Here is a 19,691-nt window from a genome sequence, read left to right as displayed (position 1 = left end):
CGTCAGGGAGATGTATGGCAAGGACACATACTGCTTCAGAGAAGGATCTTCAATGTTAGAACTAAATGCGGCCTGAGTCTTGGCTTTGTTCTTTACCAGGGTAGGACGTGGAGAGAGTTTCTTGATTTTCTTAAACTCCTATTTCCTCAATCTGCAGGATAAAGAAGTAACTGATGTTTATGTTTACCTCTTAGGATGGTTGTGAGAAATGAGTGAGATAGTAAATGTAGACTGCTTATCATAATACCTGGAACAAAAGGGCTCATTGGATTTTTGTATAATGTGTTATTGAGATTGCCAGGACGGTTTTATCCCACTTGCCCACTATATTGCATTTCTGAAGGACTCATTAAGGAAGACTTGACCAAATGGTTTTAATTACTCTTCGGGAGTGCTTTGGGCTTTGGAGCTAATCACTCCTACCAGGAGGTGGTGACTCAAGCTCTCGATGTCTCTTGCAGGGGAGAACTTGTAAATTCCTCTGCTTCCTTCCAAGCCATTCGCCATCTTCAGGCTCACTGTTGCCCGGCTCTTGGCTGAGGTATGGCCTTGGTCCACATGAAGACTTTGGAGACAGGGACAGGAGACGGGAAGGTGCACCTCGGGTGAAGGGGCGGACAGCCTGTATTTCACCCAATTTATTCAAATGCCCTTTAAGCTGACAAGCTTCTCACCCAGGGAACTCTCTGTGAGTCTGGCTGGGGCCACATAATAGGAGTAGTGTGGAGCTCAACAGGCAGGAGGGAGGTAAAAATAAACAAGAGGATGTGTGTCTTAGGGGGAGGAATATTTTCTTGACGGATTAGGTAGGAGGCAGGAGGTACACAGAAAGCCACAAATTACCAATGATGGAACTGTGAGCCGTTAACCGCTGCTCAGGTTAATGGCACTCTGATAAAGACGTTTCAAGTGTGGAAGCATGCAGCAAATTTCCTGCCTTTTTCCCCCCTCGTTTGAAACTGAGCAAGTTTCCTTGAGAAGATATCTCATGAGAAGGGGACGTTGATTTGCTTGGTATGTATTTTGGCTTCTCCTTCAGGAGTAACTGAGACTGGAAAACACTTAAAGAGATCGTCTGCTTCACCCTAACAGAGAACATGGTCACTGAATCAGGAAAGACACATGTATCGTTTCTCCCTCTTTTTGAAATATTACCAGCCAATCCTCAAGACTTGCTAAAGTGTAAGTGGCGAATGCATAGGTTAAGTTTCTATTTCATTACAGATTGTTTATAATAATCTCTGCGTGTCAAATGCCATGGCCATCGTTTCTTGGTCACACCAGGTGAGAATTACCATCTACTCTGGATGACTGTGTGAGAGTTGGGGGGGGGGGGGGGAATCCTGTGAGGGAACGGACACAGATTAAATGCAGTCAGCAAAACTGGGCCGTCCAAGGAGCTGTTCGGAGTAGCCTTCCCAGACACGGCTGTCCCCACAGTTTCGAAGTATATTTCATTCTAACTCCCTCTAACCACGTCGTCTAATTAAAAATGACATAACTTTTGGGGGGAGGGGTGGAGAAGGGCAGGAGAGGGGCCGTCACTGTGCTTCCAGGGAGTGAAGGGGATGACACAACACAGCTGTCGCACGGCACGAGTGAGGTGACAGCAGGGTGACCCAACTCGCGCTGTGTTCGCCCTCGCAAGGTGGGAACCTGGTGAACGCTGTGGATGACTTTATGCAAGCAATTGCAGGCTTGGCTTCTTAGCAAGTGCGATCTTGTACACAAAGCTATCTGCAGGTTAAGAATGCGGGACTACCAGTTTTCGGGGGTAGTTTCTAAATCCTGTAGTCTGAGACATGTGCTTGATTGTTTCCCAAACAGACTCTCTGCACGCTGCGAGCGAGGCAGCTTGTCTGTCCCACCGGGGCCCTGCTGGCTTTCTGCTGGTCACCCGAGGGCACCGGGAGAAGGGCAGCCAACGTTCCGAGTGGCCGGTGGGAGGAAGGCTACTACGTTCGGTCCTCCAACTCAAACTGCTCATCCACGGTGCCGTCCCAGCCACCCAGAGGCAGGCAGAATGGGATGGGGTGAAGTCAGGGCAGGCCGGCAGCAGGCAGGCAAGGCCCGGAGGAGGCCGCCGAGCTCGGAGGGAGAGGAACGAGGCTGTTTCCTCAGAGGTGCTCTGTGTCCTCGGATGGCCCTGCTGTCGAGCTGGGAGGATGGTCAGTGTGAAGATCATTTGTGAGTTGTCACAGCAGGACAAGTGAGAGAACCCGGAAATCCACACACAGGCACACACGGAAATGATTTGGGCGGATACGAGGCGGAACAGCGCAGGGGGTGTGGTCTGTAGTATTCGGGGCGGGGCGAGGGCGGGGCGAGGGCGGGGCGAGGGCGGGGCGAGGGCGGGGCGAGGGCGGGGCTCTCTCACACGCAGCTCGCGAGTCCGTACAGTCAAGTGCTGACGCCATGTTAAGTTCCTCCGAAATTACTCGGGCGTTTCTAAAAAGGCCTTTTCGGGGGCGCCTGGGTGGCTCCGTCAGTCGGGCGTCCGACTCGGCTTGGGTCTTAATCTCACACTCCGTGAGTTCGAGCCCCGCGCCGGGCTCTGTGCGGACGGCTCAGAGCCCGCTTGGGATTCTCTGTCTCCCCCATCTCTCTGCCCCTCCCCTACTCGTGCTCTGTCTCTGTCTCAAAAATAAATAAAAAAAACATTTAAAAAATAATAAAATTTTAAAAAGGCTTTTCCAGTTTTAAATAATGTCAAGTAACGAAATAGGGTCATTCACACGGAAGTCAGTTTTTATACAATCTACAGTACCAATTTCAGGTGCAGGTGTAGAAGAATAGTTCCCTAAATGAGAACTCAAAACCATGGTCAATCATGGTCCACAATATCCGCGAAGACGTTAAAAGGAGGTGCACCCCAGAGAAGCGGAGCGGGCAGCCCGGGCACCAGGCACGGTAGAAACCCCAAAGCCAGGCCCCTAACCCAACATTCGCTTTCACACACGTACCCCGAGTAAGCCCGCACTGATGCATGTGAAGAGATTTATTTACGAGGACAGTTCACTTTGGAAATTATTTGTAAGAAAAAAACCAACCAACCAACCAAACAAAAAAACGTGGGACCGACCAAAATGCCAGTGACAGGGGAGGAGCTTAATCAAGTCTGTTGTGATGGACCAGGTGGTCATGGCACCTCAGGCTGTAGGCAAATAGAAGTCGACCTGAGAAAATGCCATGAGCTGGAGGTCCATAAAAAAAGGGCTTAAAAAAGGGCATTTTCAACGTGATCATCTAAAAAAAATATATAGGTCTACTCCGGGCAAAAGTATAGCTATACTTACAAATGCCTTCAGAAAGCCTGAAAGAATGTATACCTGAGTATTCATGAATATTTTAATTTTATTTTTTAATTTCCTAAACTTCTGAAATGGTCTTCAGCGAACCTCTCTTACTTCATAATCAGAAAAACATAATTTTTAAAAAATCAAAGCATTGTGCGTCCCACTGTTTAGACCTACTCAAGGCAGGAAAATGGTGTCGAGGTCCATCTATGTAAGAATCTAAAATTTTAAGAAAATACATAGGCGGTAAAATACCTTTTATTTCATGGAATCACTTATTCCATTTATTTGTATCAGTCCTTTTTTTTTTTTAACACAAGGTACTCTTTTGCTTAAACTTAATACGGATGTTAACGAAAGGGATTTAGTGTGTCAAGGAGCCTCTGAGTGTTTATATGTGGACAGAGGGGATATCTGCAGATCTGCACGCTCTCAGCCGCCTGCACGCATGTAAGAAAGGGGTGACGGCAGCTACCGGAACCTAAGCAGGCCCCATCTTTCTCATGTTGCGCCCAGGGCCTACAGGCACCTGCTGGACGGTAGGAGGCCGAGGAAGCAGCTTTGCCTTCGGGAGTTCACGGCTGGAAGGAGGAGGTGTGATGCGCTCCCTGTTAAGGGGTGCATGAGGGGAGGCCAAAGGTGGAGGCATGACACTGAGGCGCACCCAGGTGGGGCGAGGGGGGCAAGGGATGGGGCTGAAGCGGAGAGGCAGAGGGATCCAGGGCAGAGAGGGGACTTTACAACCGGCCACAATGGGTGAAGAGCCTCGGGGTGACTCCAGAGATGGACCGAAAGCTGTGGCCGCATCACGCATTATGTACAGAAACAGCCCTCTCTTCCTCCTCCGCTCACCAAGAGTCTGGATTTATCTTGCAGCACTTTGCACTTTTCCCTCCACGCTGTTGACTGCGTACCCGTTCTATGCAGGCGACTGTCCTCACCGCTGTGCCAGACACAAAGATGGGTTGCGGGGATCCCTGCCTTCAGATGCTTACTGTCTCCAAGGCTGTTCTGGCAAAGCCTCAAACAATAATAGGCATCATGCTGAAGTAGGTCCCATGCCGCTTTCAGCTCTCGGAATGTCCCTCCATGCCTAGCGGAAAGGTGGCGAAATGCTAACTGCCATTACCCTTTCCTTCTTTTGATGTGGTCTTGATTTACCACTCCAAAGGAAATTCAGTAGTCTCACTGATTTTTCAGTGTACACCCAGCATCTTTCTCACATGACAAGTATTTGCCTCTGCATGATTATATAATCGATTTGTTTCATGCTAGTTCAACGGATAGTCTATGTGATAAGATATCTGGCAATGTTAAACTGCCAAACGCACACTCAGAATGGGGCTTCTTGTCTCCCATTTGTTCATTTGCATCTTCCACCAAGGTTGGATGACACCTGTTGGTGAGTCCCCTCCCCCGCCCCAAACACACGACTCAACATCATCTTTCTGAGCTAAGCAGGAGAAACAAACAATACATATGCGCCTCCTTTTTTACTCACTTGAGACAACACAGACATTTAGGTATTTATATATCATTGAATTCATTCGGATCTTTAAAAACGTGGGCTTCAAATTCCATCTCGCTCTGTAAAAAAAAAGTGCTCAAATTAGCACAGACTTCCAAAAAGGTAAAGAAAGCAAAACGTTCTGTATGTCTCCTTCATGTTTGAAGAGCTCCAAGATAACTGAAGAAGAGCGGGGACCAGGAACTTGTGAAACTCGTGCACTTTCCACTCACGGGCAGGGACAGTGACACGCGGTCTGGGGCCACAAAGATGAGCAAGGGGGCATGACGCAGCTCTCGAGGAGCCTCCAGCCTGGTGGCCAGGTGGCCACAAATGGAGCTTAATTCATGGCGGGGACGGTGTCAGAGGGTGTCTACATGGGGGCTCCGGAGTCCAGGAGGCCTCATGATGTCACAGCCAGGCTGCGGCCGGAGCCGAGCAGCTGCACTGAGAGTTGGGGTGGGGAAGGGATGTGGGCCAGCGGGACAAGAAACCAAGAGCCCTGCGCTTGGGACCTACTGACAAGTAGGGTGTTGTGACCTCAGCAAGAGCAGTTTTAGGAATGGGCTAAAGAAACCGCAGTAGTGTGGGTCACAAATATAGACCGTTCTCTCACGACGTTTGACTGTAAGGAAGAAAGCCATTGGACAGGAAATAGAAGTACATGTGGGATTAAAGTCAGGTTCTTTCTTTCCTCCCTTCCTTCCTCTGCCTTTTCCTTTTTCCCTCCCTGTTTCCTTCCCTTCCCCTCCCCCGGCCCTTCCCCTTCCCTTCCCCCTTCCCTTCCCTTATCTCTCTCTCTCTCTCACCATTTTTCATATTAGGCTAAATTTAAATTCTGAAGGGCAAAATTTTGTAGTGAGGTAAGAGGTTGAAGATGTAGGGTAAAGAGAAAGGCCAGTGATAAAGTACTTCCTGAGGAGATGGAAAGAGGCAGATCTAGAACTCACTATTGGGCACTCCTGAGATAGATCCATCCATCCATCCACCCATCCATCCATCCATCCATCCATCCATCCATCCATCCTCTCAGCATTTACTAAGCACCTACTGTATACCATGTGCTACACATGGTATATGGGGAAATATGGTGAAAAAAAAAAAGACTAAGTTCCTGCCCTCAGGGAACTTCTATCCATGTTTCCAGACAGACAAGAAGTAAATGAGTAGATAAATACATTCTACATAGTGATAAGAACTACAAAGCAAAAAGGGGCAGTGGTAGGGGGCGGAGGGGATGGAGTAGTTAAGAGGGTGGATGGCATCTGCTCAGAGACTGAGTGAAGTAAGCATCTGAGACATGCTGAGGTCTGGGCCCAGGACACTCAGAAAGAAGCTACAGCAAGTGCAGAGGCAACTTCTGTAGGGAGAACAGGTAGGTGGCTGCTCCAGGGGCAGGAATCTTCCATTGGGGAGGTAGTAGGAGACCATGGTCTGGAGAGAGACAGAGGGGCCACCGAACAGGCATCAGAACACACTGGGGATTTCAAGCAAGAGAGAGGCATGACAGCATTTGTGTTTTCAAATACACTGGATGTTACAGAGCATAGCTTGTGGGGGCAACATCAGAAGCAAGAAAGCCAATGATACAGGCTGAGTGTCAGGGTGGCAGCTTGATTTAGGTTGGCAATCACACACATGTGGAGAGGTTATACTCAAGGCCATATTTTGTTCATTTTTAAGAGAGAGAGAGAGAGAGAGGCAGAGAGCAAGGGGGACAGAGGATCCAAAGCGGGCTCCACACTGACAGCAGTGAGCCTGATGCGGGGCTCAAACTCAAAAACCGCAAGATCGTGACCTGAGCTGACGCCATGAACTGACCATGAAGGTGCCCCAAGGACATATTTTGAAGTAGGAGCTGCTATAAGAGGGAAATTAAGGGTGACTTAGGTTTTTGACTGAAACTGAGTGTAGAGCCGTGTCATTTATTGAGGTAGGGAAGATGGGAGAGAAGTGATTTTTAGAGGAAAACCAAGAGTTCATTGAGATTATCTACTGGACATGTTGAATAGGCAGCTGGATAAACCAACCAGAGATTGGGGAAGCGGGTATATGGTAATATTTATATATCACGTCACTCCACCTGCTTACAATCTTCCAATGAATCCTCATGAGCTTCAAGACAAAATCCAAGCTCTAAGTGCCACAGGACTTGGCTCTCCTATGCATGTCTAGCGTCAACATGAGTCTCATACCACACTGAACGCTCTTCTAACACAGTCCTTCTTTCTGTCCCCTGTCTTCCCCTCCCATGCATATGTCTTGCTTAGACTGCTCTTCTCCATTTGGACCTTGCTAACTATTGTGGCCTTAAAACCCAGCTGAGCCTTCCTTGTGCCACAAGCCATTCACCAGCGATTCTATCCAGCTGGATTAGATGCCCCCGACCACTGCGGCACTCTCCAGCACCTATCTCTATGGACTGGAGCACCAGGGCGCCCAGGGTACTCCGTAACTCGTGACTGACCTGGGGCAACTCGCCAAAACTCTCTGATGCTCATTTTCTTCATCTGTAAAATGAGGATAATAATACTACCTCCTTCATAGCATTGTTGGGGGGATTAAATGAGGTAATAAACATCGCCTGACATAGATGAAACACTCAAGAAGTCAGCATTATTATAGTAATACTTATCACACTGTTGTGTAATTAGTTTCATGCTGGCTTTTCCCAGGAAAATATTAGCCCTTGAGTGCAGACATGGAACCTTTCATCTGTGTTTCTGGAGTACATTATGCTTCAATAATTGTTTCTTACCTGAATGAATGAGTTAATGAATGGGAAAAATGGCATTAGGCTAAAACGGTACTATGAGATGAACCAGCAGGTGGGCTTTCCCTAATTGGAAGCTATTCCTCGTGGGTGAATATAATTCATCTGATCCTTCACTCACCAAACCTACAAGTCCTGGGTTGTTGACTCTCCGTTATGCATTGGTCACTGTTCAGTGAAAGCGATATTACCTTTGGATCAGGTAGACATGGTCCGAAAGCTTCTAGTAGAAGGGTCTCTTCCCTCACAGCCTGCTCATAATCTGAGAAAGACAGCTTCCCATCATGATCATGGTCCTGGGGGGTGACCAGCCACACATCAGTCGACATGAAAAATGCTTATTGCAAACACAGACTGTCTTTTGTTGGTCAAGTATTGATAGGAGAAAGGTGATGGGAAAATGAGAGACTAAATAATGAAATTGAAAAGAACTTTCAATATTATAGTAAAAAAGAGCAACAATGTAAGTGTTTCATTTTACCAAGCAGGAAACTGACAGTTACTATAATTTGAGTTCCAGTGCCTTACATCATATCTGGCCTGTAAATTTCAATATAAAATCCTAAATTTCCCATATTTACCATTTTCTTAAGAGTTATTTCAACCAAATCTTTAATTCCTTCATCAGGGTCTTCTTCAGACGGCTGTTTGAGAAGGCTGTTCTTTAACATATGGAACATCTCCTCCTTTGAAATGAATCCATCACCATTCAAATCAAACACCTCAAAGCAATCTTTTAAAAAAACAACCAGTTATGAATCTGATACTCTCACTAAGGGAAAATGTGCTCTTATACAGTTTTCAAGGCCAACATCTGTATTGTGGATGTTCATGTCAACCCTGCAGGCTGTAGGGCAATCTACTTTCCATAGTAAATGCTTCATGGGCGCTTGCTGCATATAGTGAACGACCCTTAGAAAATGAGTCCTTACGCTCAATCGGCTGTGAACAAGCATGCCAAGGAACAATGACCTGAGCTCTTGGAAAAACTGACTGAAATATGATCCTTAAGCAGAGTTCATCAGCATGAATTAAGAATGAACTAAGAATCAGAAGACTTGAACCAACGTTCACTGCTTCTATGGTTAACAGCTCAGGTAAACATATAAAATACTTAACACCTTGATACATAACTGCAGATGCACACAGTCAGCATGGATAGTATATGCTTATGCAGGTTTGCTCGGCATGAACGACTCCCCAGGCTCTCTTGGTTTTCCTTTTTATTAATTTTTTTCAACCTTTATCATTGACTTAAACTCGCTCTGTAAAAGAGGCTAGGCTACAGGGGATTCAAACTAACCAACCAAAAGACAGACCTTTTCACTGGCAGGTTTGGAAGACGGGAGGTAAGTTCTTTCGATGTGTTAGTCCTAATGTCCAAAGCAATAGAATAACCTGAAATCTTACATTTCATTTTTTCTTCCAGAGTTCCTCGAAGAAATACCGATAATCCAGAAATCCACTCTGATACGTTTACACAGCCGTCGTTGTCCTTATCAAAACCTCGGAACACTGAGAGAGGAGACAAGTACAACATTACAGCTGTGCTGCGTTTTTTTTTTCTCAGAAGTACGTTTACACTGGTGCCAATCACTTCTAAAATTTAGACAGAATTTCAGGATTAGATGGTCCAACGTTCTCACTCGACAAAGGGGAGAACTAAGACATAACATTGGGAACTCTTTTATTTAAACCTTGACACTTTCCCTTCGTATTTTGTGGGAACAAAGTAAATTCTGAGCATCTAAATATATTAATCAATAATTATTAACATATGAATATACTAGTATATTAAACATGCTGATATATTAGCATAAAATACATTATTTTATATTTTTCTTACTTAAGAAAAGTAATGCTATTACATGATACAGAAGACTATAACTTAATTTTTGTTGAAATACTTTTGATGATGTAAAGTTTGTATGTCCTTTTAAAACTATTATTTTCATCATTATGTTTACTAAGTAGAAATAGAACTATTTGAGGCTTTAAGATATAAAGTAAGGAAAACCTAATTATTCAAGCTAGACTTTTTTTAAATACACAGAATACAGAGGGTAGAATCTCCTTCCCTATGATCCTCCCCTATGCATATACAAATTAATTTTTTATATTCAAGTGAAATTGGGAATTCAGAACATTAAGCTTCCTACCAAGGAATATGTCCAAACTCCAAACTTTTTTTTTTTTTCCAGTTATGGCTAGATGTAGCCCATTTGAATATTGTGTCTTCTTACCTCTGTCCATAATCATGTCATCTGTCATTCCAAATGTCATGTGTAAGATGTTTCGAAATGCATTACGATCTAGTCCAGTGACCATACCTTGCCGCTCTGTTACATCTCCCACCAGGTTATAAAAAAGATTTATAAGACATTGCACTTCAAATTTATTAACTGTGAAAAAGTAAAATTAAAATGTAACAAAAATGCATTTTAATCTTTAATTTCTAACTTAAACTTTACATTAATGAGTTTATAAACAACATCAAGGCCATCAAATACTCAGTTTTTAACAGATGACTATTCTGTTTTAAGATTCATGAACTTAAATTAATAGTGGGTGGCCACCACAGAGGATTCCCCATTAAAATAAGAGAAACAGCCTTCCCACCGAATAGGACTTGAATATTAAACAGATGTACACTCAGTCACGTTTAGGAAGAAAAGAATATTAGCCAAGTTACCTGAAGAACGATTGTGGGGTTGGATCCTGAACTTTAAAGGCAGTAGAGGTGCAATTGAAAGTAAGCAAGGTAACGTTTAAGAATGGTCACTTTCCCCCAGCATTTTGATTATACGCATTTATGGAATCACTTAACTTTTCCCTGGGAAGAGATACCAGACTCCTGAACACCAGGCAATAATTTTCACTTCCCATCAGCTTTGGTGAAATCATTAAGCCAGATTTTGGACATCAGAATCACCTAGTTTCCAATTCAGAAGCATTTAACCATCTTCTAGCACCCATCGTGGTCCTTGTTGTATGTGAAAATCAACACACAAGGATTCAGTAGTATCGTGGCAGAAGGGGAATTTTTATTTAAAATAGATACACAGACACGTACACTGGCCCAGGCACATAATTGCATGAAGGGTGTTTATAAACCCCGAGTTAATTATTTGTGTTCCAATTCTCATTTGACATACGTAGGTGGAAGTGATTACCTGGCATTAAGAACATAAAAGGGAGTTTAAATATGAAGTATAGGTGGGGGAGGAGAAAGATTTTATGTCAGAACAAAACAAAATTATGACTTGTTTTAAAAATCAAGGATGAAACCTGTGTGAATATAAAGGAAGACAGTAGGTAGGATTGGAGAAATCACGCCTCATCCTACAAGTCAAGACAGGATTGAACGTGATTATCTGGTTTCGGGTACCACAATTTAGGAGGAACATTGAATATTAGGGGAAATTAAAGATTTGGTAAAAAAAAAAAAAAAAAGTGATTAAATAGGGGGCGCCCGGGTGGCTTAGTCGGCTAAGTGTCCAGCTTCAGCTCAGGTCATGATCCCGTGCTCCGTGAGTTCGAGCCCCTCATCGGGCTCTGTGCTGACGGCTCAGCGCCTGGAGCCCGCTTCAGATTCTGTGTCTCCCTCTCTTTACCTCTCCCCTGCTCACGTTCTGTTCTCCTCTGTCTCTCAAAAATGAATAAATGTTAAAATAAATTTCTTTTAAAATGGATTAAATAGTAGAAAACAATATAATGGTTATAATTTTAAAAAGAGCTATTATGGGGCATCTGGGTGACTTAGTTAAGCGTTTGACTCGTGATTTAGGCTCAGGTCATGATCTCATGGTTTGTGAGTGTGAGCCCTGTGTGCGCCTCTATGCTGAGAGCGCGAGCCTGCTTGGGATTCTCACTCTCTCTTTCCCTCTTCCTGCCCCTCCCCCACTCTTTCTCTCTCTCTTGCTCTCTCTCTCTCAAAATACATAAATAAATTTAAGAAAAAGAGAGCAGTTAGTTGCTATAGAAAATAGCATACCAGTTCTTCAAAAAAACATTAAACATAGATGTTACACTAGGTCACCCGGTGACTCCACTGCTGGGTATATGCTTAAAAGAACTGAAAGCAAGCGCTCAGGTGCTTGTACATCAATGTTCATGACAATGTAATTCACAAGAGCCAAAAGGTGAAGGCAAACCAAGTGACCATCGATGGATAAACGGATAAATAAAATGGAGCGTATGCATATAATGGAACATTATTCAGTCTTGAAAAGGAAGTGCATTTTGACACAGGCTACAACGTGGATGAAACTTGATGACATTCCGCTGAGTGAGAGAAGTCCGATACAAAAGGACAAATATTGTATTATTTCACTCATATGATGCACCTAGAGTGGTGCAGTTCAGATATGGAGAGTAGAATGGCGGCTGCCAGGGGCTGGTGGAAGGGGAAATGAGGAGAGACAGTTTAGTGGGTACAGTTTCAGCTGAGAAAGATGAAAAAGTTCTGGAGATGGATGGTGGTAATAGCTGCAAAATGATGTGAATGCATTTCATGCCACAGAATTGTACACTTAAAATGGTAAATTTGATGTTACATATATTCAACCACACACACACACACACACACACACACACACACACCTCTAAAAATAAAGGAACTGTTAGTGGCTGAAGAAGAAAAGCCTGCATAGGGGCGCCTGGGTGACTCAGTCAGTTGGTTAAGTGTCCCACTTCGGTTCAGGTCACGATCTCAGGGCTGGTGGGTTTGAGCCCCGCAGCAGGCTCTGTGCTGACAGCTCAGAGCCTGGAACTTACTTTGTATTCTGTGTCTCCCTCCCTCTCTGCCCCTTCCCCACTCAAGCTCTGTCTCTCTGTCAAAAACAAATAAACGTGAAAAAAAAAGGAAAAGCCTGCACGAAGAATGATATTCACGTATATGAAATGTTAGTAGAGTGGATGTTGATTAGCCATTTTTCCATTTATGCCTGAAATAAAAATTAAAGAATATCAGCTTAATTTATTACCCAAAAGATCCAAGATTGGCCATAAGAAAGCCTTTCTTGCTGCAATGTTTCTTAAATTCTAGAACGAAATACTAAATGAAACCAAGGGAGATTCAAGAATCGATTTTCATCTCTTTGGATTGGTCTACATGTGCTCTGCACGTCATATTTGTAGAATGGGAGGTTAGCTGGGCAATCACTTAAGATATTTTTTTCCTCTGATTCTGCAGAATTTTTCCATTTCACCCTGGTAGGATTATCATCTGGCAAGTGAAAGGAAATCTGACTTTAGGGGAAAGGTTCTCTGTTTCAAACAATGTTTTAATTATAATGTCCATGACTTGTAACTATCTGTATAGAATTGAACTAGTCATCATCTAGGTTTTTCAGGCCCCCTTTAAAAATTTTATGTAAGGACAAAAGGAAAAAGAGTTGGTTGTTTTACCTGCCAGGTTTTCACTTACCTTTTAATACATCCACCTTTTGACTGTTCACAGTACACTGTAAATTTACTGAACAGGGACGAAATCAAATTCAGCATTGTGGATAGCAGTCACTGCATTGTTTATTCACAATGTTCACTAGATGTTTTAAGATCTGTTTTTTTTTTCCCCTTGAAATGGAATTATTTTGAGAAAAACAACAACAGGACAAAACTCTCACGAGATTATAATAACGATAATAATCCCTTACGTTATAGGATGGCTTTTTTACTAAGAAGCTTCAGATGTTTATACACACCCTAACTTTTAGCTACAGTGACGCTCCCTCCAGTAAAGGGAGCTGTATTTAGATACTAAGTACAACTAGAAGACACAAGATCCTAAATCTCTAGGACTACATTACACCTTTTTGTTCCTCCTTTGCACAATGGGGGTGGTCCTGGGATCACGGCTTCTCCTATTTTCTCAAGTGGCCATTGGTTTTGCAATCAGCAAAACAATTTGTAAGCTTGTGCATCAGACGTATCTTTCTCATTGCAAACCATCTCGCAGCTTCCGTGCCTCCTCGCCCAAGTACAGTTCTGGATACAATTCTAAAGTTGCCTGTGAAACTCTAGGACCGTGTTTTGGAATGTGTGATTGGAGCAGACCTCTTCAGTAAGTGCTCATTTTGTCACCTGCGGTCTCCTTTACCTGGCAACCCCAGCAGCAACTGCAAAGTCAAAGTCTGGAGCCGGGAGCAGGTTCTTGACTATGTGTTTAGCTTTGTAGAGCTCTTTGGTTTCCAGACACGCTTCCTTGCTCTGAGGTACAGGTTTTTGTGACACTCAACTCATCTTTCCTATGGATGTTCAGCTATTGATAACCGTTTTTCCCTTATGGATTTCCTGGTAGGTTTCCAGAACTTGGATCCCGCCAGTTTACTTGCTCTAAAAAGAGCTAGGTGGGAAGGCAAACTGGTGCAGCCTCTCTGGAAAACAGTGTGGATCTTCCTCAAAAAGTTAAAAACAGATCTACCCTATGACCTGGCAATAGCACTGCTAGGAATTTACCCAAGGGATACAGGAGTGCTGATGCATAGGGGCACTTGTACCCCAATATTTGTAACAGCGCTTTCAACAATAGCCAATTATGGAAAGAGCCTAAATGTCTATCAACTGATGAATGGATAAAGAAGTTGTGGCTTATATACACAATGGAATACTAGTTGGCAACAAGGAAGAATGAAATCCGGCCATTTGCAACAGCATGGATGGAACTGGGGGGTATTATGCTAAGTGAAATAAGTCAGGCAGAGAAAGACAGATACCATATGTTTTCACTCATGTGGATCCGGAGAAACTTAACAGAAGACCATGGGGGAGGGGAAGGGGAAAAAAAGAGTTAGAGAGGGAGGGAGGCAAACCATAAGAGACTCTTACAAACTGAGAATAAACTGAGAGTTGAAGGGGGGTGGAGGGAAGGGAAAGTGGGGGGTGGAGGGAGGGGAAAGTCGGGGGTGGGCACTGAGGGGACCTGTTGGGATGAGCACTGGGTGTTGTCTGGAAACCAACCAAATAAGTAAATAAGTAAACCAAATAAGTAAATAACCAACCAAAGTGGGGGGTGGAGGGAGGGGAAAGTGGGGGGTGGGCACTGAGGAGGGCACCTGTTGGGATGAGCACTGGGTGTTGTCTGGAAACCAACTGGACAATAAATTTCATATTATAAAAGGTAAATAAAAAATACAAAGAGCTAGAAAGCAGGTGCATGCTGGCTGCTCTAGTTTTCTTGAACCTGGTGGGTTTCAGTACCTATTTTATGCATGTGTCTGAGGCGAAAAGCACACGTGTCCTGCCAGTATATACGCAACAGTTCTACAATGGACAGGCAAGTTCAGAAGAGAGTTTGGGAAGCAAGTGAGTGCCTGCACTGGGGTGTAGTGCCAGACGCCCGGATACCTGCGTACTGGTCCTTAAGGTCATGGGCAAGCGTGGGTAGGCGGCTCGAGGTAGCCCCGGGGATTCCCTTCCAGACTTCTCCTGAGGGCACGGAAAGTGGGGCTCCACGGGCATTCAGACTGTAGCCCGAAAGCGGGCCGAGCCGCGGACACTGGCGCGGGGCAGGACCTGCGCCCTGGCCAGGAGCTCTGCTCGCCCAGCACTCGCTCCATTCTTACTTACAGTGCTTGCAATTTTTAGTTAAGGTGTCCGTCAGCTTCTGCAGCTTCTTGCGGTTCATGCCGGGAGCTCGGGAATCGGGCCGCGGCGGCTGTCGGGGGGCGCGAGGTCCCCGGGCCCCGGGGCAGCTGGGCCGGCTCGCCCCCGCCGGGCGCGCGCGCGCGCGCGGCCCTAACACACGCCGTGGCCATGGCAACGCCCGGGCCGGCTGCCGATTGGCTCCCGGCGCGCGCGGGGTGCGTGCGCGGCCCCAACGCGCACCGTGGCCATGGCAACGGCCGGACGCCGCCTGTTGGCCCCGGGGCTGGGCTCGCTGGCCCCCTCCGGGGCCCCGGCCGGGGCAGTTGGAGGGTCTGCTGTTTGCCGGCGTCGGAGTTTTAGCCCTGTCGCTGTCCTTTGGGCCCACAGCCCCTTGGAGGGACTGCACTGCGAGTCCCCAAGGTCCGAAAGTATGCTGTGCACGCGGCCAGAAGGGGTGTTCGGGATGGGGCGCGTGGCACCAAGCGAGGCTTCAGATCTTCGGGGAGATCTGGGGGAGCTGGGAGGAACCTCAGGAATTAGCAGGTGTGTTAGCCCGACGAGCGTTTTTGGGGTGTAGGACGGTGAGGAGCCTGCCCTTAAAGCTGAGCCACTCTTTTTGGTTGTCAGTCTTTTTGCTGTGATGCCCGGAGGGAGCCCGGAACAAGGTAGCTTCACAATTTTGGTAATGTTGCCGGGAGCAAAAGTAGTTCGGAATAGTTTTCCCACCCTCCTTCATTCTTGGAGGTGGGGGTGGAGGCTGTTGGTGGAATCTGGAAAAAGCCTCGGGCAACGTTTCAGCTAGTGAAAGAGGCGGCCTCCCAAACAGACAGGTTGACAACTGCCACTTGGCTGTGGGGTAAAACCCAACCTTGCTTTTCTGAAAAATATCCCAGTAAAATCGGTCCTTTACTTATTTGAAAGACAGGTTCTGGGTCCTTTAATGTGGGAGGATTTTCTGCTCTTAATCACAGATGGGACACCCTCTTGGAATTAAGACAGCAATAAAATGGGTTACCTCAGCCAGGAGCACAAAACCTACAGTATTCTCCAGTCTGTCTCCTGGTTTTACAGCAGAGGGGAAAATGCCTTTGAAAACAAATTATTTCATAGTATACATAATGTCATTGTCGGGCTGAAAGCGGAAAAATTCTGCCAACCATGAGTAACAATCCAGAATGAAATGGTTCCAGGGTTGAAGTCTCTGATTTCCTCTCCTTGTTCCATTTGCTTATCAAATGAAGAACTGGGAGGCTGTTTAAAACCAGAGTCAAGGGTGCTTGGTGAAGGCAGGGACTGGGTTATCTTAAGGCAAGTTCTCCGAGAACAGTTAACCAATATGAAATGATAGTAATTGTTGAGTTTGCAACAGTTCTCTGGTTAAATAGTATTCCTATATGTCCTCTTGTCTAGCAGCTGTGACACTTTTCTTTTAAGTTTATTTATTTTGGAATGGGGCAAGGGCAGAGAGAGAGAGAGAGAGAGAATCCCAAGCAGGTTCTGCTCTGTCAGCACAGAGCCTGATGCAGGGCTTGATTCCATGAACTGTGAGCTCATGACCTGAGCTGAAATCAAGAGGTGGTCGCTTGACCGACTGAGCGGCCCAGGTGCCCCCAGCTGTGACGCTTCTGATCAGATTGTAGAGAACAAATGGAAAGGACTGGACATATTCTAATTACACTTACCTGTGAAACACTTGTGGCTTTTGTTAGATGACAGCATTGTAGCAAATATTTCATTTATAGAGATCATTGCAGTATTCATTTTAAAAGACAAGGGTCAGTAGAGATGAAGGGAATCCGTGGGCCCCACCTGTGTTGTGTTGGTAGGTCTATTAAAAACTACCTATGAGGTGTTCTGATCAGACTCCCCGCTGGCACATCTTGGGAGCGGGCCTCCGTCAGTGGGGAGAACGTTGATGGGCATGCCCAGATGCGTTTCTGCAGACATCATACACTGAGAGCTTGTTGGTGAGCATCTACGGTTGAGCTAATCACTTCTTTCTTCACAAGCTTCAGGCTTAGGACCATCTTCCCTTAAGGCCGAAAGTCTGGTGTAAGGACAATACCACCGGAGGTTGAGATTAAAAGAGCCCAGTCTGTTCTGCCAGGCAAAAAGTCTGTAACCTGCGAAGAAAACTTTGTGAGGCACTCTTCTCCCGTATGCCCCCCTCCCCAAGTTCTTTCATCCATGCTGTTCTTTTAGGGAAAAATTTCCAACGGCATTATTATGTGAAACTTCTCTAAGACAGTGGGCAGGGTATTTGTTAGGAGAGTGTTGTGTCAGCATATGGGAAATCTTCAGTGCGTTCAATATGTTCTTGTGACGTTTTTGAATGTAATCTTTTTAGACTTTAGGGACAAGCTGTAGGCCTGATAAGACTCAGTTAATCACATGTCAAAGCAAATTGAAATTCCTATTTGTAGTTTTTAGTTGCTTGTGTTGAGTAGACACGGGATCACTTTCCCCCTCATGGCCTTTTTCAGAGTAAGGCAATTAAACCTGAACGGTTACTTCATATCAAGTCGATCAATAATAGAATAATAAAAAAAAACTGCATTTAATCTGTACACACATTTTTCCGCACGTGACAAGATCACAGAACTTTCCAAAATTTGACTTTGAGATGGATGCTTTTGTAAATAAAAAAGTACATTACAGTGACTATCAATGCTGTAAATGTTTCCTTTAATTTTGTGTGCAAAACAGTCTTCCCTTTGACTCACAATTAATTGGAACTTTGCCATGATAAATAACCTGAACCTTGAATTGATGAAAGCCTTTTACTTCACGTGGACCTTTTATGATGAAGGCTTTTGGAAGCTGTTCAGGAAATGACATCATAGAATTGATTTCCAAATAAATTACAAATCTATTATGAAATTACCTTAACGTAAGAAAAATATAAAGGTTAGTTATCTACATAATTTAAATTCAATTTTACCCATTTTATTATATAGAGAGAATGATGAGAAATTCAGAGGCGACTTTAACCAAGTGTTTGGGTGGTTGAATCTCCACCACTGTCTCCTGCCACTTTGTCTTTGCTGCTATGATCTGTGACCAGCTGCCTTCAATACCTCCAACCACCTAGCTCTCTGCCCCAGGATTTCTGCACATTCCTCACCCATCTCCAAAGGCAACTCCCTTCAAAGAGCTTTTGACTTCACTGTGTAAAGTGAATCCCTCTCTACCCCAGGACCATTCTCTGCCTCGGGACCATTTTCTTTCTAGTACTTGCTACAGTGAGTGATTACTTTCTTTCTCTGATCTCTCCTCCCCACTAGACTGTAAATGACATAATCTCTCTCTCTTCCTATATTCATGTCTATTTTTGTGTCTGGGTTTCTAGATCTATCATCTTTCTGTCGATATCTCTGCAGTTTGGCCACACGGTCCATGTTATGTTGTCTGTATTAAGGGAGGGGGTGTGAGAATTTGCCTGAGTGGGGAATGAACCCTGAGTTTCCCTGCAACACCCCATCAAGAAGAGCCCCTTTGAAGGGATAGCAGGGCCTTTAAAGAGGGCTACGTAGTAAAGAAAACTTTTCCCAAAATACATTTGTATTCACTGGTGTAGCTAGCATTTTTTGAAAACACACAGTCAAGTGACTTGTGGGTAATGCAAATGCCTAAGGTTTACTAAGGATAGGATTCTTCTTCTATGACGTTGTAAATTAGATGTGGCACATGATAAGTAATTGCAACAGCAATAATGTCATCAGGTTGAATAAGGAAGCTGTTTCTCTACACCCGGTAGAGCCGACCAAGAAATCCCAAGGGACCTGCCATGCTCCTTACTGAGTGCTGGGTCGTGGGTGCCCCGAGCTAGGTCATGGTGGCTGTGCTATTTACAAAAGCACAACAGGGACAGTAGATACTCCTTCCCAGGGGATCCTAGAGTGCCAGGTACCATCCTGGAACAAATCACGGCCCTCTGCAGCTGTCACACACCTCCCATGCAGAAAAGGGCCACGCTTATTCTCCCAGACCACACCCGGCACTGCCTGGCCCTGTGAGCCAGTGCCGACCACAAAATGACCGGAACCAGTCCAAATATTTGAGACCACATTCTCTACCTCTGTTGCTCTTGATCACTCCGGGAGAGAAGGAAGCTCCCAGAATTGCCTATCTCTAAACAATCTTACCCCCATCACACTCTCTTTCTTAGCCTAGATCTGTCTAACCCCTCTGACCTGTGCTCAACAAATTTCTTCTTGACTGTGAACATTCATCTTACACAACCCATCGATCGGTACACAGAGCTTTTTCTCCTCAGAAGCCTGCTTCTTTTGTAGACACCCCACAGAACAGGCTGCCCATGGTCTCATGCCCACTTGCTCACAGCCGGAAGGAAGCCAGTCCCATTGACCCACATCATCTCTTCCTTACTGGATTGCTCTTTCCTTTCTCTTCATAGGCCTTTTCAGAAAGTTCAGGCTGTGCCTGCTTCCTCGCTATGCACCTCCTGCCCCATCCATTGGCTCTCCCATCCATTGGCTGTCCCAACCAGCCCCTGCATTAGCCTGCT

General features: G+C 45.2%; 1 protein-coding gene across 2 annotated transcripts; it reads right to left on the bottom strand.

Moving 5' to 3' along the window:
* Positions 1-3,524: 3,524 nt before the first annotated feature.
* Positions 3,525-15,300, bottom strand: CLXN (calaxin). Of its 2 annotated transcripts, XM_049633417.1 has the most exons (7): positions 15,146-15,300; positions 9,820-9,978; positions 8,987-9,091; positions 8,158-8,309; positions 7,768-7,872; positions 4,798-4,883; positions 3,525-4,389 (listed from the first exon to the last, which is right to left on the bottom strand). In XM_049633417.1, exons 1-6 carry the CDS (start codon positions 15,201-15,203, stop codon positions 4,824-4,826), a joined length of 639 nt encoding a protein of 212 aa, XP_049489374.1. In that variant the 5' UTR covers positions 15,204-15,300; the 3' UTR covers positions 3,525-4,389; positions 4,798-4,823. The 2 variants fall into 2 exon arrangements, with proteins under 2 accessions (XP_049489374.1, XP_049489372.1); XM_049633415.1 differs by lacking the exon at positions 3,525-4,389 and having other exon boundaries at positions 4,777-4,883.
* Positions 15,301-19,691: the final 4,391 nt, after the last annotated feature.

The sequence above is a fragment of the Panthera uncia genome, chromosome F2 (genome assembly GCF_023721935.1).
Source record: "Panthera uncia isolate 11264 chromosome F2, Puncia_PCG_1.0, whole genome shotgun sequence".
NCBI lineage: Eukaryota > Metazoa > Chordata > Mammalia > Carnivora > Felidae > Panthera > Panthera uncia.
Note: the sequence above shows the minus strand (reverse complement) of the source record. Positions and strands in the feature narration are given on the sequence as shown.